Below are 14,555 nucleotides of genomic sequence, written 5' to 3' on the forward strand. Positions count from 1 at the left end.
ATAAAAAGCAAACAAAAGACATAATCAAAACTCTGCATTATGATCTTTAATGTATGACAATCCCTCTTCCATGAAAATCAGTGATAACTCAAATTGCGAATTAATCCATATTGAGATGTTGGGATGATATTGAGTGGTTAGTTTAGCATTCAAGTTCAACAAGTTCAGACCATACCAGTTGTCCCATTTTTGTAAAATGCATTGCTGCTTACTGATTCTGTGTTTGGCACTTTCAGCTCCTCTCTATCCATCTTTTCTTTCCTATCACGTCTCATTACCTCTCAATTCAGGAGCAACTTGAGTTAAAAATAATTTTTCATCCAGCCATTCTCTCACGAATAAAAAATATTGGGACAGGTACATGAACAAAAAAAATCACAGATTCTCAAATTTTTCATACAATGCTACAGTTCATGCATCCACCTCAGAGGTCAGAAGGGAGATTGATTTTGCATTACATCAGTTTGTGAACAGTAGTTTAAAAACTAAAATGCCCTCAATACAGAGTTGGAAGAACAATCTATTTCATGGCGAAGATAGGCACAAAATGCTGGAGTAACTCAGCGGGACAAGCAACATCATTGGAAAGAAGGAATGGGTGACGTTTCGGATTGGTCTGAAGCAGGGTCTCGACCTGAAACGTCACCCATTCCTTCTCTCCAGCATTTTGTGTCTATATTCGGTTTAACCAGCATCTGCAGTTCCTTCCTACGCAATCCATTTCATGCACTTGGGTTCAGAGGTGAGACATTCAGTACTTGCTCTGCTCTGTATTGTGATGGAAACCATAAGGATAAAATCCATAGACAGACACAAAAAGCAGGAGTAACTCTGTGGGTCAGGCACCTTTTCTGGAGGAAAGGAATAGGTGACGTTTCGGATCTGAAGAAGGGTCTCGACCCGAAACATCACCCATTCCTTTTCTCCAGAGAAGGACCTGCTCAGTTACTCCAGCTTTTGTGTCTATCTTCAGTTTAAATCAGCATCTGGAGTTCCTCCCTACCCAGGATATAATCCATATTCCATCAACCTGTGGCATCAACAAGTCATGGAATCACTACTTTAACTTCAATAGAAATGAATTATTTCTCTCCATTCAACAACATCACAGCTGTGTGAAGCCAGTTTCTACTGAAAGCTGGTCTGGTCTTTAAATAGTGTGCTGCTCAAAACAGTGCTATAAAAGAAAGGCAGGTAATGAGTAATCAAAAGCATTTCCCTTTTTTGAGGTACATTTTGCAAAGTTGAACAGCACGCTTTCCTTCACCACTTTCGTGACAATAAACCAAATTCAAGGAGGTACTTAGTTTATGGTGTGATCCAATAAGCAGTAAGCTCACTCAAAGAATCAAATGAGATCACAATTGTCAGAAGATGTTTTAAATCACACTCATGAAAGGTACCAGGACGCTTATTAAAGGAACGGCATAAAGAAAAGCTAGTATTTGGAATTGGTGAATGAGCACAAGAGATGACGGGGAAAACTAAGCCAATTTGAATATCAGATTTCACTCTCACAGCACCAATACATTCTAAAGTGGGATGAAATCAAATTACAAAGATGTCAACTCGCAATCAAAGAGAGCTGAGATATTATCCATATTACTTCCTGATAATCCCTTAAGATTAAAACAAAACTTTTAGAAAGACCTAGAAACAAACTGCTGGAGGAAATCAGCAGTCAGCAGCATCTACGGAGGCAAAGGTATTATCAACATTTTGGGTCACGACCCTGCATGAGAACACGGAAGGCCTTATGGGTAGAATAATGGCGGTATTTACACAATTGTAACAATTGTGCAAATATCCTTCAGATTATTACTCTCCAGCAGACACGTAGGAGGAAATGATCATGTGGAACAAACGTTAAGTATTGTGAATTGCCATACAATGCTTTCCCTGCAAAGCAATAACATTAAGAGAGAAGAAGAGAACTTACAGGGTGAGATGGAGAAGGGGAAACAGCACTTGAAGCACTTAAATTCACTATGGCTTTGAATCTTCTGTCATTTGCTATGCTCAGCTCGTCTTGTGCTTCACTATTGGCTACATATCATTTCCAATAGATACAGAAATGTACACCCACAGCCTTTTAGTCTTCACAGAAGTGAAACTGGTGGTTGGTGCATCACAACACACCAAGTTGTCGGTGTTCCCTGCAATTTTCTCACAGAACAGCATTTGACAACATCTCTCATGGTAGGCTGATCCAGAAGGTTAAGATGCATTAGATCCATTAATACGTGATAGTTTAGATTCAGAACTGACTTATCAATAGAGGGGAGTGTAGAAGGGTGCATTTCTGGGTGGAGGCCTGTGATGATATGGTATTCCATAGGGATCAGAGTCATGGAGACACAAGGAAGTGCAGATGCTGGTTTACAAAAAGAAAGCAAATGCTGGATTAACTCAGCGGGTCAAGCATCATTTCTGGAGAATATGGATAGGTGATGTTTCAGGTCGGGACCCTGCTTCCATTCTGAAATAGGCCCTTGGCCCAACTTATCTACACTGACTAAGATGCCCCATCTACCTATATTTGGCCTATATCCCCCTTTCTTATCCGTACCCATCTAAATGTCTTTTAAATGATGCTAATGTACCTCTCTCAATTACCTCCTCCCACAGCGCATTCCATAAACCCTCCATTCTCTATGTGGGTTTGGACGATGTCTTTCCCATGCAAATATCTTGCAAATGATTACTCTCCAGGCTTACACATAGTAAATTATCAGGCATATTAAAAAAATGACTGGGCTGAACATACCATCGACCTCATTTGAAACCCTCGGCCAATCTTTAATCAGACTTTACTGGACTTTATCCTGTACTAAATGTTATTTCCTTGATCTGTACACTGTGGACGGCTCGATTGTAGTCATGTATCGTTTTTTTGCTGACTGGATAGCAAGCAACAAAAAAGTTTTTCACTGTACATGTACATGTGACAATAAACTGAACTAACTAGATTGGTTGGTTAGTAATGTGCAAATGACAAACAAAATGGTGGAATTGCAGATGGTGAAGACGGCAGTCAAATGATACAACAGAATGAAGATCAACTACAGAAATGAGCAGGGAAATGGCAGATTAGGTTTAGTACAAAGAAGTGTGAGGTGTTTCACTTCTAAGGGACAATTGTAAGGGGGAAGTATACAGTTAATGGAAGGACCCTAAACAGCATTGATGTACAGAGGAATCATGGGGTACAATTTCATAGCTCCATTAAAGCTGCAACACATATAGACAGAGTGGTAATGAAGGCATGTATGTTTGCCTTCATCGATCAGGGCATTGAGTACAAGAGTCCAGAAGTCATGTTGCACCTTTATATTAGTTAGAATGGCTAGACTGCATTAGGAGTATTGTGTCCAATTCTAGACAACCCATTACAGGAAAGAAGTGGAGGCTTTGCAGTGGGTGCAGAAGAGTTTTACCACGATGTTGCCTGGATTAAAGGGTACTATAGACCAAGTGCACCCGTAGGGACCAAACCTCTCCTGGATTGGTGCAGCACCCTCTCCTCCCCCATTCCCCTCTCCCCCTCCCCCTCCCTCCCCTCTCCCCCTCCCTCCCCTCTCCTCTCCTCCCCTCCTCCCACCTTCCCTTCCCCCTAGGAGATAGATTTAAACTTTAAAATGTGAATAACTTTAAAAATATAACTGATTTCAATGAAATTCCTTCCATTAGCACCAAAGGGACGACGGTGAGTAAGTTGGGCCTAAAAGTGTCGTGCTTCATGAATGTAGAATGTAGAATGTGAGACGGCACAGAAACAAGCTCTTTGGCCCACAAGATCCACGCCAACCACCAATTTAATTCATCCTATGTTAATCTCAATTTTTTATTCTCCGCACACTCACAGGGCAGTGAATCTGTGGAATTCATTGCCACAGAAGGTTGTGGAGGCCAAATCAATGGAAACTTTTATGGAAGAGCTGGACAGATTCTTGATTAGTAAGGGTGTCAGGGGTTATGGGGAGAAGGCAGGAGAATGGGGTTGAGACGGGAAGTTCTGCTCTAACTTATGAAAATAAAGAAAGATAACTAATCTGTAGCCTGTGATTACAAAATAATTCCATTACAAAAGCGGCACAAACTAAAGATGTCTATTGTTTGCATCCATGTTTGTGGAGGGAAAAAAATACAAGGAGAACTGCATTCCAAAAGAATGTGATCAGACATCTTATCACTGACTTTAGTTCAAGTTCAAGCTTCTGAACCTTGTCCTAAAATAGAATTGATAAATGTAATGAAATGTAACAAAAAGCTGAAAAAGACTTGAGTGAATATTTGAAAGTACGAGTACATAACACACAGAATTGTTACTTCTTGTAAAGTGGTTTCTAACACAAGATAATCAGGCATCTAAATAGAATCACCCATAAACAGACTATATTTGGATCTTGTGGGTATCTTTCCTACATCAAGAGATGGTTCATCCAAAGGTTCGAAATAGCTGTGATCACAATTTAAAGAAAAGCAAAACAAAATGTGTCTTTTGAAACCCAAAAGAAAAACAGAAAAGGTTGAAGGTACTCAGCAGGTCAGGCAACATAGAAAGAGTCAAAACAGATTTATTAATTCCACAATGAATTCCACAAATTCACTGTCCTGTGAGTATGCGGAGAATATAAAATGAGATTAACCTAGGATTAATCAAATTGGTGGTTGCATTAGAATGAGAAAATAAGCTGCCTGACCAGCTGGGAATTCCTAGCATCTTCTATTTTATATCATCATTTATAAATTCCCCATTCAGGTTGGGATCCCACTTCAGAATGGTTGTAATAGAGGGAAGAAAGCTGGAAGAGAGGTAGGGGTGAGATAAAGCCTGGCAAGTGACAGGTGGATACAGGTGAGGGAGGTTTTGATTGGCAGAGGGTGGACAAAGGCCAGAGGGCAAAGCCAAAAGGCGGTGAGATAAAGGGAGGAGGAGAAAAGAGGCACAGAATGTGGTCAGAGGAAGGGATATATGTGCAAGGGAATGGGGAAGGGGAAAGGGTTGTTGCTAATTCCGTAAAATTGGAGAATTCAATGTTCATACTGCGTAGAAATGAACTGCAGAAGCTGTTATATAGCAAAGATAGACACAAAGTGCTGGAGCAACTCAATGGGTCAGACAGCATTTCTGGAGAAAAAGGATGGGTGACATTTCGGATCGGGACTCTTCTTCAGACCTAAAGTATAGGGGAGGAAACTGTTCGTAAGAAAAGGCCAGAACAAAGCAAGGCCAGCAACAGATAATCAGGGATGGGTGGCGCCCATAATGGCACATTGTTGGTTGGGGAAAGAGGTGATAATGAAGGGATACAAGGATGAGAACAGTGGAACTCAGGGCCAGGTTAACATAGTAGCAAAAGTAGCATTTGCTACGGGCCCCGCCCCGCGCTTTCGAGGGCCCCGCGCTAAATGCTTGAAATTGGCATCCCACTGACGGGCGCTGTGTTGCGCACGCCGCTCCCACACCACCGCGGTTAGAATGTGTTGCCAACGCCGCGATTAGAATGTGTTGCCAACGCCGCGGTTAGAATGTGTTGCCAACGCCGCGGTTAGAATGTGTTGCCAACGCCGCGGTTAGAATGTGTTGCCAACGCCGCGGTTAGAATGTATTGCCAACGCCGTGGTTAGAATTTGGTGCCAACGCCGCGGTTAGAATGTGTTGCCAACGCCGTGTCATCGGCTATTTTCTCTCAAGTCCCCAGGCCACTTTCATCACCTCATCCCCCCCCCCCCCATCCTTCTCCCTACTCCTCCGTCGCTCTCTCCCCACTCCTCTGACACTTTCTCCCCCGAATCCTCCGCTGCTCACTCTTCCGCATTCCTCCCGCCTGTTCTTTCCCTACCCCTCCGCCCCTCCCTCTCCATGCTAGGGCCTCTCTCTCTTCACTCCTGCGGTCTTCTCTCTCTCCCCACTCCTCCGGCTCTCTCCTCCCCACTCCACTGGGCATCTCTCTCCCCAATCCCCCTTCCCTCTCGCCTCCCAGACTTTCATCCCTCCAAAAAGCTACTGTTCCAGTCCTCTCTTCCGCCAATCTACCTCCCCCCTTTATTCCCAGTCTTCTGTCCCACTGTCCCTCCTCTTCTCCATCCCACTCTCCCCCCTGCGCATCTCCAATTTGCTCTCCCCATTCCCTGCAAACTTCTTTTCCCCACACTCCCTCCATGCTCAAGTGTTGAATTTTACATTAAGACCAAGTCAAGCAACATATCCACCTTTGAAAGTGACTTACAGAATCTCCATCTATTTCAAGAAAAGAAGGATTTAGCTTATGGAAAAAAAAGAGCATGAATGTCATTAAAATGGAGCCTCCATGAAGGAAGATTTCTGTATCTGAAAAGGTAGTTAAATAATAAGACAATAGGTGCAGGAGGAGGCCATTCGGCCCTTCGAGCCAGCACCGCCATTCAATGTGATCATGGCTGATCATTCACAATCAGTACCCCGTTCCTGCCTTCTCCCCATACCCCCTGACTCCACTATCTTTAAGAGCTCTATCTAGCTCTCTCTTCAAAGCATCCAGAGAATTGGCCTCCACTGCCTTGAGGCAGAGAATTCTACAGATTTACAACTCTCTGACTGAAAAAGTTTTTCCTCATCTCCGTTCTAATACATTGCATTGATGCAGCTCATGATGAGTGAATGTGCCTCACTGCAGCAAGGTTGTTCAACTATGTCCCTGCCAAGTCTCTTTTGTAAACTGTGTAGCAGGACTTACCAAATTCAAGCTAAGAATTTTTCCGCGTAGAATAAGTAAGTAATGGTCTGTTGTCGGCAAAGAGCTTTACCTCTTCCACGGTTACACATTTATCCAACAATGGCTCAGATCAAGTTACCCTTACCTTACGCATTTTTTCCAACTCTTGTTGTTTATCTTCATTTGCCAACTGCAGTTCCTTCATTCTCCGTGTTATCTCTTCCTGCTCCGCTTGTTGTTTTTGCCGTAGTTCTCGCCGTTTCTGACGACCTTCTATGTGTGGAGGAAGCCTTTCGTCCTTTAGTAGGTTGACGGTTGTTTGAATAGCTGATCACAACATTAGAAAGTGAACACAAGACTATATTTGGCAGGGGTGACAAAGAGCCAAAGCCACAGCTGTCAAGGCATTTTTTTCCGTTAATGTTGCTCGAGCATACAGGGTGGCACGGTGACTCTGCGATAGAGTTGCTGCCTTACAGCGCCAGAGACCCGGGTTCCATCCTGACTACTGGTGCTGCCTGTAAGGAGTTTCTACGTTTTCCCCGTGACCATCATAGGTTTTCTCCGATATCTTCGGTTTCCTCCCACATTCCAAAGACGTACAGGTTTGTAAGTTAATTGGCTTGATAAAATGTAAATGGACCCTAGTGTGTGTAGGATAGTGTTAATGTGCGGTGTTAAAGGTCAGATTGGGAATGGGAGGGGGAAGTTAAAGTGCAGAGAAACAGGAGATCAGGTAGGTTTAGGCAGACTGAGTGGAGGTGTTCAGCGAAACGATCACCGAGCCTGCGCTTGGTCTCGCTGATATACAGGAGTTGACACCTGGAAGAGTGGATACAGTAAGTGAGGTTGGAGGAGGCGCAAGTGAACCTCTGCCTCACCCGAAAAGACTGTTGGAGTCCTTGGACGGAGTCAAGAGGGGAGGTAAAGGGACAGGTGCTGCATCTCCTGCCGTTGCAGGGGAAAGTACCTGCGGAGAGGGTATGAACATTGACTTCTCTAACTTCAAATAGCCCTTGCATTCCCTCTCTCTCCATCCCTCCCCCTTCCCAGTTCTCCCACCAGTCTTACTGTCTTCAACTACAATCTATCTCTGTTCCGCCCACTCCCCTGTCATCAGCCTGAAGAAGGATCTCGACTCAAAACGTTACCCATTCCTTCTCTCCAGAGATGCTGCCTGGCCCGCTGAGTTACTCTAGCATTTTGTGTCTCCCTAAAAATTAAACATAACATGCTGATACTCAGAGCCAATATGTAGTATCAGAATGTAGAAACCATCCAATCAATAAGTTTACATTGTTTTAAATTTTTAATTTTGCAAATTGAACTTGATGTGCCCTCTTTACTAACATTGTTTGATCTGATGCCACAAGGCTTCATGGGTTACGAGTCAATGTTTGGGAGTGCAAGGTCTACACCCTGCCTTGTACCATTGCACACCACTCCTGGTGGGTCAGTCTGGAGGAATTACACTGTTCACTAGGTATGATTCTGTGAGACCGACGATGCCAAGCTATTGTTTAACCAGTCTGTGGGACAACTCTTCAAGGTGGACTGGGCCGCTTTATGATGCTTAAATTGCTGCCCATGTCAGGTGGTCCATCCAGTGTTATTCCTTCTCAATTTAATCATCATGGTAATGATGTAACTGAGTTGATAACTAGGCCACTTCAGAAGACTTTTAAGAATCGACCATGGGGCAGGTCTGGAGAAACTTCAGGGTTGACTGATAAAGGATGACAGATTTCCTCATGAGATCCATCAGTGATTTTCCATGGTCAGCGTCATTAAGACTGGTTCTTTTTTCACAAATTCCAAATGATTGACTGAATTCAAATCCTACCATTGCCACAGTGGGATTTGAATTTGGACCTCTGGATCATTATTCTAGCTCTCATGATTATTAATTTAGCAACTAAAGCACTGCACGCTACATAACCATGCTAACCAAAATCACTCAAAGAATCTCTATCCAACACAGGAAACGAATAAATATCTCCATTGGAACATCTGTTTGCATCCTACACAATAAATGACAAAATATCCACTGTATTCAAACCTCATTCGTAACTGCAGCTCTTATATAGTCCAATGGACACAATTTCTTGTCTTAAAAGAATGTTAAAGAAGAGACAACTATAATATTATTTTCCAAATATGAGAAACCATCAGAATAGATTCCCTCACATGGAGCTGCTCTCCTTCAATGTTTTTAATAGATGCACTCTCTCATAATATTTTGCTGCAACGGCAAACTTCTGTTTCTGTGCATTTCATGTTGAGTGGCGATCATTTTAGTTCAGTTTAGAGATACAGCACGGAACCAGGCCCTTTGGTCCACCGAGTCCCTGATAACCAGAGATCTCCGCACACGAATACTATCCAACACACACTAGGGACAATTTACTATTTTACCAATCCAATTAGCCTACAAACATGAAAGTCTTTGGGATATGGGAGGAAACCGGGGAAAACCCATGCAGATCACGGGGGAAAAAATGCAAACTGTACAGACAGCACCCGTAGTCAGGATTGAAGCCAAGTCCCTGGCGCTGTAAGGCAGCAACTCTACCACTGTGCCCCGAGTCACCAAATTTTACATTTAATTTGCATTTTCCAGTCAATCTGCGCTAGCTTTTTTTAAAAGCTGGACTTGTATTCATCATCTTTCCTTGATGCACCACTGTTGACATTGTCCCTGTGGCTCTGCTCAAGTGGGTATTATGGCCCAATCATTTTTTTCATTCCTGTTTCCAGCTTAATTTAAAGTTCATTTTGTTTTCAGCATCTACTTATCCCTTAAACTCTTTCTTCTGCCATCCCTCTTATGCTTCTGTTTATTCTTCAACGTTGCCATGCGCATGTTGAGCGGTTTAAAGAAGCTACATTCTAGACCCTGGATGGACCTGCAAATATCATCTCACTCTCAGAGAATAAAAAATGACAGATTATTTTTGGAAACTAAAGGCAGCCAATAATGGTCAAGCACGGAGCTGCAGAATAAAGAGAGTAGCTAAATCAGCATGTGGCCTGCAGGCGGCCAAATGAAGAAAAGCAACCGAGAACAGGAAGGAAGGACTTACATCTGGCTACTCGTGAGGTTACCGGAAACCCAGACTGGGATATTTAGGTTGTGACAGCTTTGAAAATGCTTCCTCGGCAGAGTTTTTGAGCATAGGAGTAAAGAGGTCCTTCTGCAGTTGTACAGGGCCCTGGTGAGACCACATCTGGAGTATTGTGTGCAGCTTTTGTCTCCTAATTTGAGGAAGGACATCCTTGCTATTGAGGCAGTGCAGCGTAGGTTCACAAGGTTAATCCCCGGGATGGTGGGACTGTCATATGAGGAAAGATTGGAAAGACTGGACTTGTATTAACGAATTTAGAAGGATGGGAGGGGATCTTTTCGAACGTATAAAATTATAAAAGGACTGGACAAGCTGGATGCAGGAAAAATGTTCCTAATGTTGGGGGAGTCCAGAACCAGGGGCCACAGTCTAAGAATAAAGGGGAGGCCATTTAAAACTGAGATGAGAAAAAACTATTTCACCCAGAGAGTTGTGAATTTGTGGAATTCTCTGCCACAGAAGGCAGTGGAGGCCAATTCACTGGATGAATTTAAAAGAGAGTTAGATAGAGCTCTCGGGGCTAGCAGAATCAAGGGATATGGGGAGAAGGCAGGCACGGGTTACTGATTGTGGATGATCAGTCAATGAATGGCGGGGCTGGCTCAAAGGACCAAATGGCCTCCTCCTGCATCTATTTTCTTTGTTTCTATGTTTCTAATCGAATATTGTGTGACTGTAGATTATGATACAGAAGAGATTTGGACTATAAATGACGAGATTTACAATTAAAGATTTCTGTGAATCTGACAACCACAAGAGGTAGGGATTTGACATCAATATTGGATCTTACCTTGGATCCATTCTTGTTTCTTTTTTTTGTCAGATGCACTAATCTCAAAACTCCTTTCAGAGCATTTTATCAGCAAGAGACATTTCTTCCCATCCTTGTCTGGTAGAGACTGCAAAAGAAATAATACAAGTATAATTTCAGCAGCTGTTTTTCAAATTAATCATGGTGTCAGCCCATGTCAGTACCTGGGTTCCATGAATGTTCAATTCCTGAGAATTGTACGCAAGCCCCTTCCTCCATAAGTCATAAATGCCAGATTTCCACAGTGACCCATATTGAAGTGCTCTACATAAACCTGTTACAAATGTGTCCTTTCGTGGAATAATCACCCCAACATGATTCAACTAATGTAATACATACTGTTACCAGACATTAAAGGCACCATGAAAAGTCTACTATAAACCCATTGACTCCCACAGTTAACTGAACTACACCTCCTCTCAGCCCCCCTCTTGTACGGGATACCATATTTTTAGTTTTAGTTTTAGAGATACAGCGTGGAAACAGGCCCTTCGGCCCACCGGGTCCGCGCCGACCAGCGATCCCCGCGTATAAACACTATCCTACACACACTAGGGACAATTTTTTTTACATTTACCAAGCCAATTAACCTACATACCTGTACGTCTTTGGAGTGTGGGAGGAAACCGACGCAGGTCATGGGGAGAATGTACAAACTCTGTACAGACAACACTCATAGTTGGGATCGAACCTGGGTCTCCGGCGCTGCATTCGCTGTAAGGCAGCAACTCTACCGCTGCCTTACACCACTGTGCCGGCCTACGTGAAATGTTCCATCTCCACCGCATCTGCTCCCAAGATGAGGCTTTCCAGTCTAGGATGTCTGAAATGTCTTCTTTCTTTAGTAAACATGGTTTCCGCCACTGCTGCTGTGGATAGCCCCTCACCTGTGTTTCCTCCGTGCCCCGCATTTCTGCTCACGCTACCCCTTCCCCAAGACTATACAAGGATCGAATTCCCCTTGTCCTTGCCTTTCACCCCACCAGCCTCCGCATCCAACACATCATTCTCCAACACTTCCACTACCTTCAATGAGACCCCATCACCAGCCTCATCTTCCCATCCCCAACTGTAACTGCCTTCCGTAGAGACAACTCCGGCAACGCCTTAGTTCACGTCCCTTCCCATCCAAACGGCCTCCTCCCCAGTTACTTTCCCATGCAACTGTAGAAGGTGCAACAACTGTCCCTACTTCCTCCCTCGCCTTGATCCAGGGGTCCCAGCTGCCCTTCCAGGTGACACAGAGGTCCACAAGCACTCCTCCAACCTCTTCAAGCATAGACTTGGCGACTGTTTCTTGTGCTCGGTACATCAAAGCCTGCTGGATCTTCCAGTTGCCAGCCATTTTAACTCCCTTTTCCATTTGCATACTAACCCAACAAATCATCCGCCAACATTTCCGTCACCTACAACGGGACCCCACCACTGGCCATATCTTCCCATCCCCTCCCCTTTCTGCGCTCCGCAGAGACCGTTCCCTCCGTAACTCCCTGGTCCACTCGTCCCTTCCTACCCAAACCACCCCATCCCCGGGCACTTTCCCCAGCAACTGCATGAGATGCAACACCTGTCCCTTTACCTCCCCCCTCAACTCTATCCAAGGACCCAAACAGTCTTTCCAGGTGAGACAGAGGTTTACCTGCACCTCCTCCAACCTCATCTATTGCATCCGCTGCTCCAGATGTCAACTTATTTACATCGGCGAAACCAAACGCAGGCTCGGCGATCGCTTCGCTCAACACCTGCGCACGGTCCGCGTTGGCCAAACACTTCAACTCCCCCTCCCATTCCCAGTCTGACCTTTCTGTCATGGGCCTCCTCCAGTGCCATAGTGAGGCCCACCGGAAATTGGAGGAACAGCACATCATATTTTGCCTGGGCAGCTTGCAGCCCAGTGGTATGAACATCGACTTCTCCAACTTTAGATAGTTCCTCTGCCCCTCTCTTCCCCTCCCCCTTCCCAGATCTCCCTCTATCTTCCGGTCTCCACGTATATCCTTCCTTTGTCCCGCCCCCCTGACATCAGTCTGAAGAAGGATCTCGACCCGAAACGTCACCCATTCCTTCTCTCCTGAGATGCTGCCTGACCTGCTGAGTTACTCCAGCATTTTGTGAATAAATACCTTCGATTTGTACCAGCATCTGCAGTTATTTTCTTATACAACCTTTCTGCCCTGGTCATCCTCCTTTGCCAGGGTAAGGCCAACTGAAGGTAACTGGAGGAATGGCACTTCATATTCCACCTGGGTAGTTTACAACCCAATGGTATGAACAATGAATTCTCCAATTTTGAGTAGCGTTCCCCTCTTTCCTAGGCCCACCATCTATTGCCTCCATAGATTATGCCTGCCCAATTGGGTCACTCCAGAACTTTGTGTGTTTTACTCAAGATTCCAGCATCTGCACTTCCTTGTGTCACCGTGGAACATTTTATTGTAACGACTAGCATGAAAAATCCTTCAAAAATGTCTGGGACAATTTGCGTAAAGTCAGATTTCTGTAGCTCAGGTCATTCGTAACCCAGGAATCCCCTGTTTGTAACGGCTCAAATGAACATTCGTTTACTGACAACAAACAACATGATTAACTTCCTCAGAGGCTCATGTTATCTAAAATGAGCCCCAAAAAATCATTAACTAACCAGATATTTTGATCTAATAGATTTAAACAAGCATTTGGGGCCTTGGAACCAGTATAAAAGGTATCAATCACACCAAAAAATTGCTAGGAGAAAATCGAGCTGTCTCCTGAGAAATATCAATGGCCTTTCTCCAAGACCAGCTGTCGTACTGGTGGTAAAGTGGGAAGGAGTTTCAGAGGAAGTGTCTCTTTAACAAGTTGTGCAAATGTGAAAGCTGAGTGGACCTCTACCTACTTCTTCTCTTTTCCTTTGTTCTTGGAATTGAGGTGCCAAGAATTAATTTCCGTAATGAAATAAAGCATTTTTTTTTAAAAGCTTTATAGTTAACTGTGATGGTTCTCAAAGGCAGAAAGCACCGAGCCTGGATTTTGTTTATCCTATTTTATGTAATGTTCTTTGTTTCCATTTCTTTTTTCCTTTGTTTGTTTTCTTAATCATCGCTAGAGGAAGTAAGGGGTTCCGTTTCAGTGGTCCCGTGAAAGTCTGGTTAACATTGGTAAAAATGTGAAAGTCTGCAATTCTGGATATGTAATTGCCACGTATTAAAACTGACAATTTTGAATTGGTATTTATGCTAATAACTTGGAGCAGCTGGTGAGGGTGGGGAATCACAAATGCTTTAGCCCTTCACAAGAATTTTTTAAAAAAAAGATAGTTCTGAATTCTTTCATGTTTTTTTGCCGTTCTGGAGCACTTTTGAAACACTTGTTTGTCTTGATTCAGTCACAGCCAAGAACAGCAGTTGCATGAAAGTGCAAATGAGTGCTTCTGATTTGTATCAGTTTGGCATATTTACCAACATATTCAGATAAAGGGGGCTTTTTCTGGTTGACTGCCGGTGACTAGTGCTGTTACGTAGGGGCAGAGTTGGGTCCGCTACTTTTCAATTATTTCTCAATGATTTTGACAATTGAATTGATGGCTTTGTGGCCAAGTTGACACAAAGGTAGGTGGAGGGGCAGGTAGTGTTGAGGAAGCAAGGAGCCTGCCTGCAGAAGGACTTGGACAGGTTGGGAGAGTGGGCAAAGATGTGGCAGGTGGAATATAGTGCTGCAAAGTTGTGGTCATGCACGTTGGTAGTAGGAATGAAGGCATAGATTATTTTCTAAATGGGGTGTGGAGAGGATTCAGAAACAGCAGGAGCATAGGGACTTAGGAGTGCTGATGCAGGATTCACAAATGATTAATGTGCAGGTTGAAATCGGTAGTAAGGAAGGCAAATGCAATGCTAGCATTCATTTCAGGATGACTAGAATACAATAACAAGGATAAGCAGGGAT

General features: G+C 43.8%; 1 protein-coding gene across 3 annotated transcripts in view; it reads right to left on the reverse strand.

The window, feature by feature from the left end:
- swap70b (switching B cell complex subunit SWAP70b) overlaps nucleotides 1–14,555 on the reverse strand; it is an 86,488-nt gene that overhangs the window by 18,118 nt on the left and 53,815 nt on the right. For 2 of the 3 annotated variants that reach the window (XM_078415381.1, XM_078415383.1), the window contains exons 6-7: nucleotides 10,614–10,722; nucleotides 6,844–7,025 (exon numbers count right to left, since the gene is read on the reverse strand). In XM_078415381.1, coding sequence (XP_078271507.1) covers nucleotides 6,844–7,025; nucleotides 10,614–10,722 — 291 coding nt within the window. The remainder of the gene's footprint in view (nucleotides 1–6,843; nucleotides 7,026–10,613; nucleotides 10,723–14,555) is intronic. The other variant, XM_078415382.1, reaches the window with a different exon arrangement.

The sequence above is a fragment of the Rhinoraja longicauda genome, chromosome 18, assembly GCF_053455715.1.
Source record: "Rhinoraja longicauda isolate Sanriku21f chromosome 18, sRhiLon1.1, whole genome shotgun sequence".
NCBI classification, from domain to species: domain Eukaryota; kingdom Metazoa; phylum Chordata; class Chondrichthyes; order Rajiformes; family Arhynchobatidae; genus Rhinoraja; species Rhinoraja longicauda.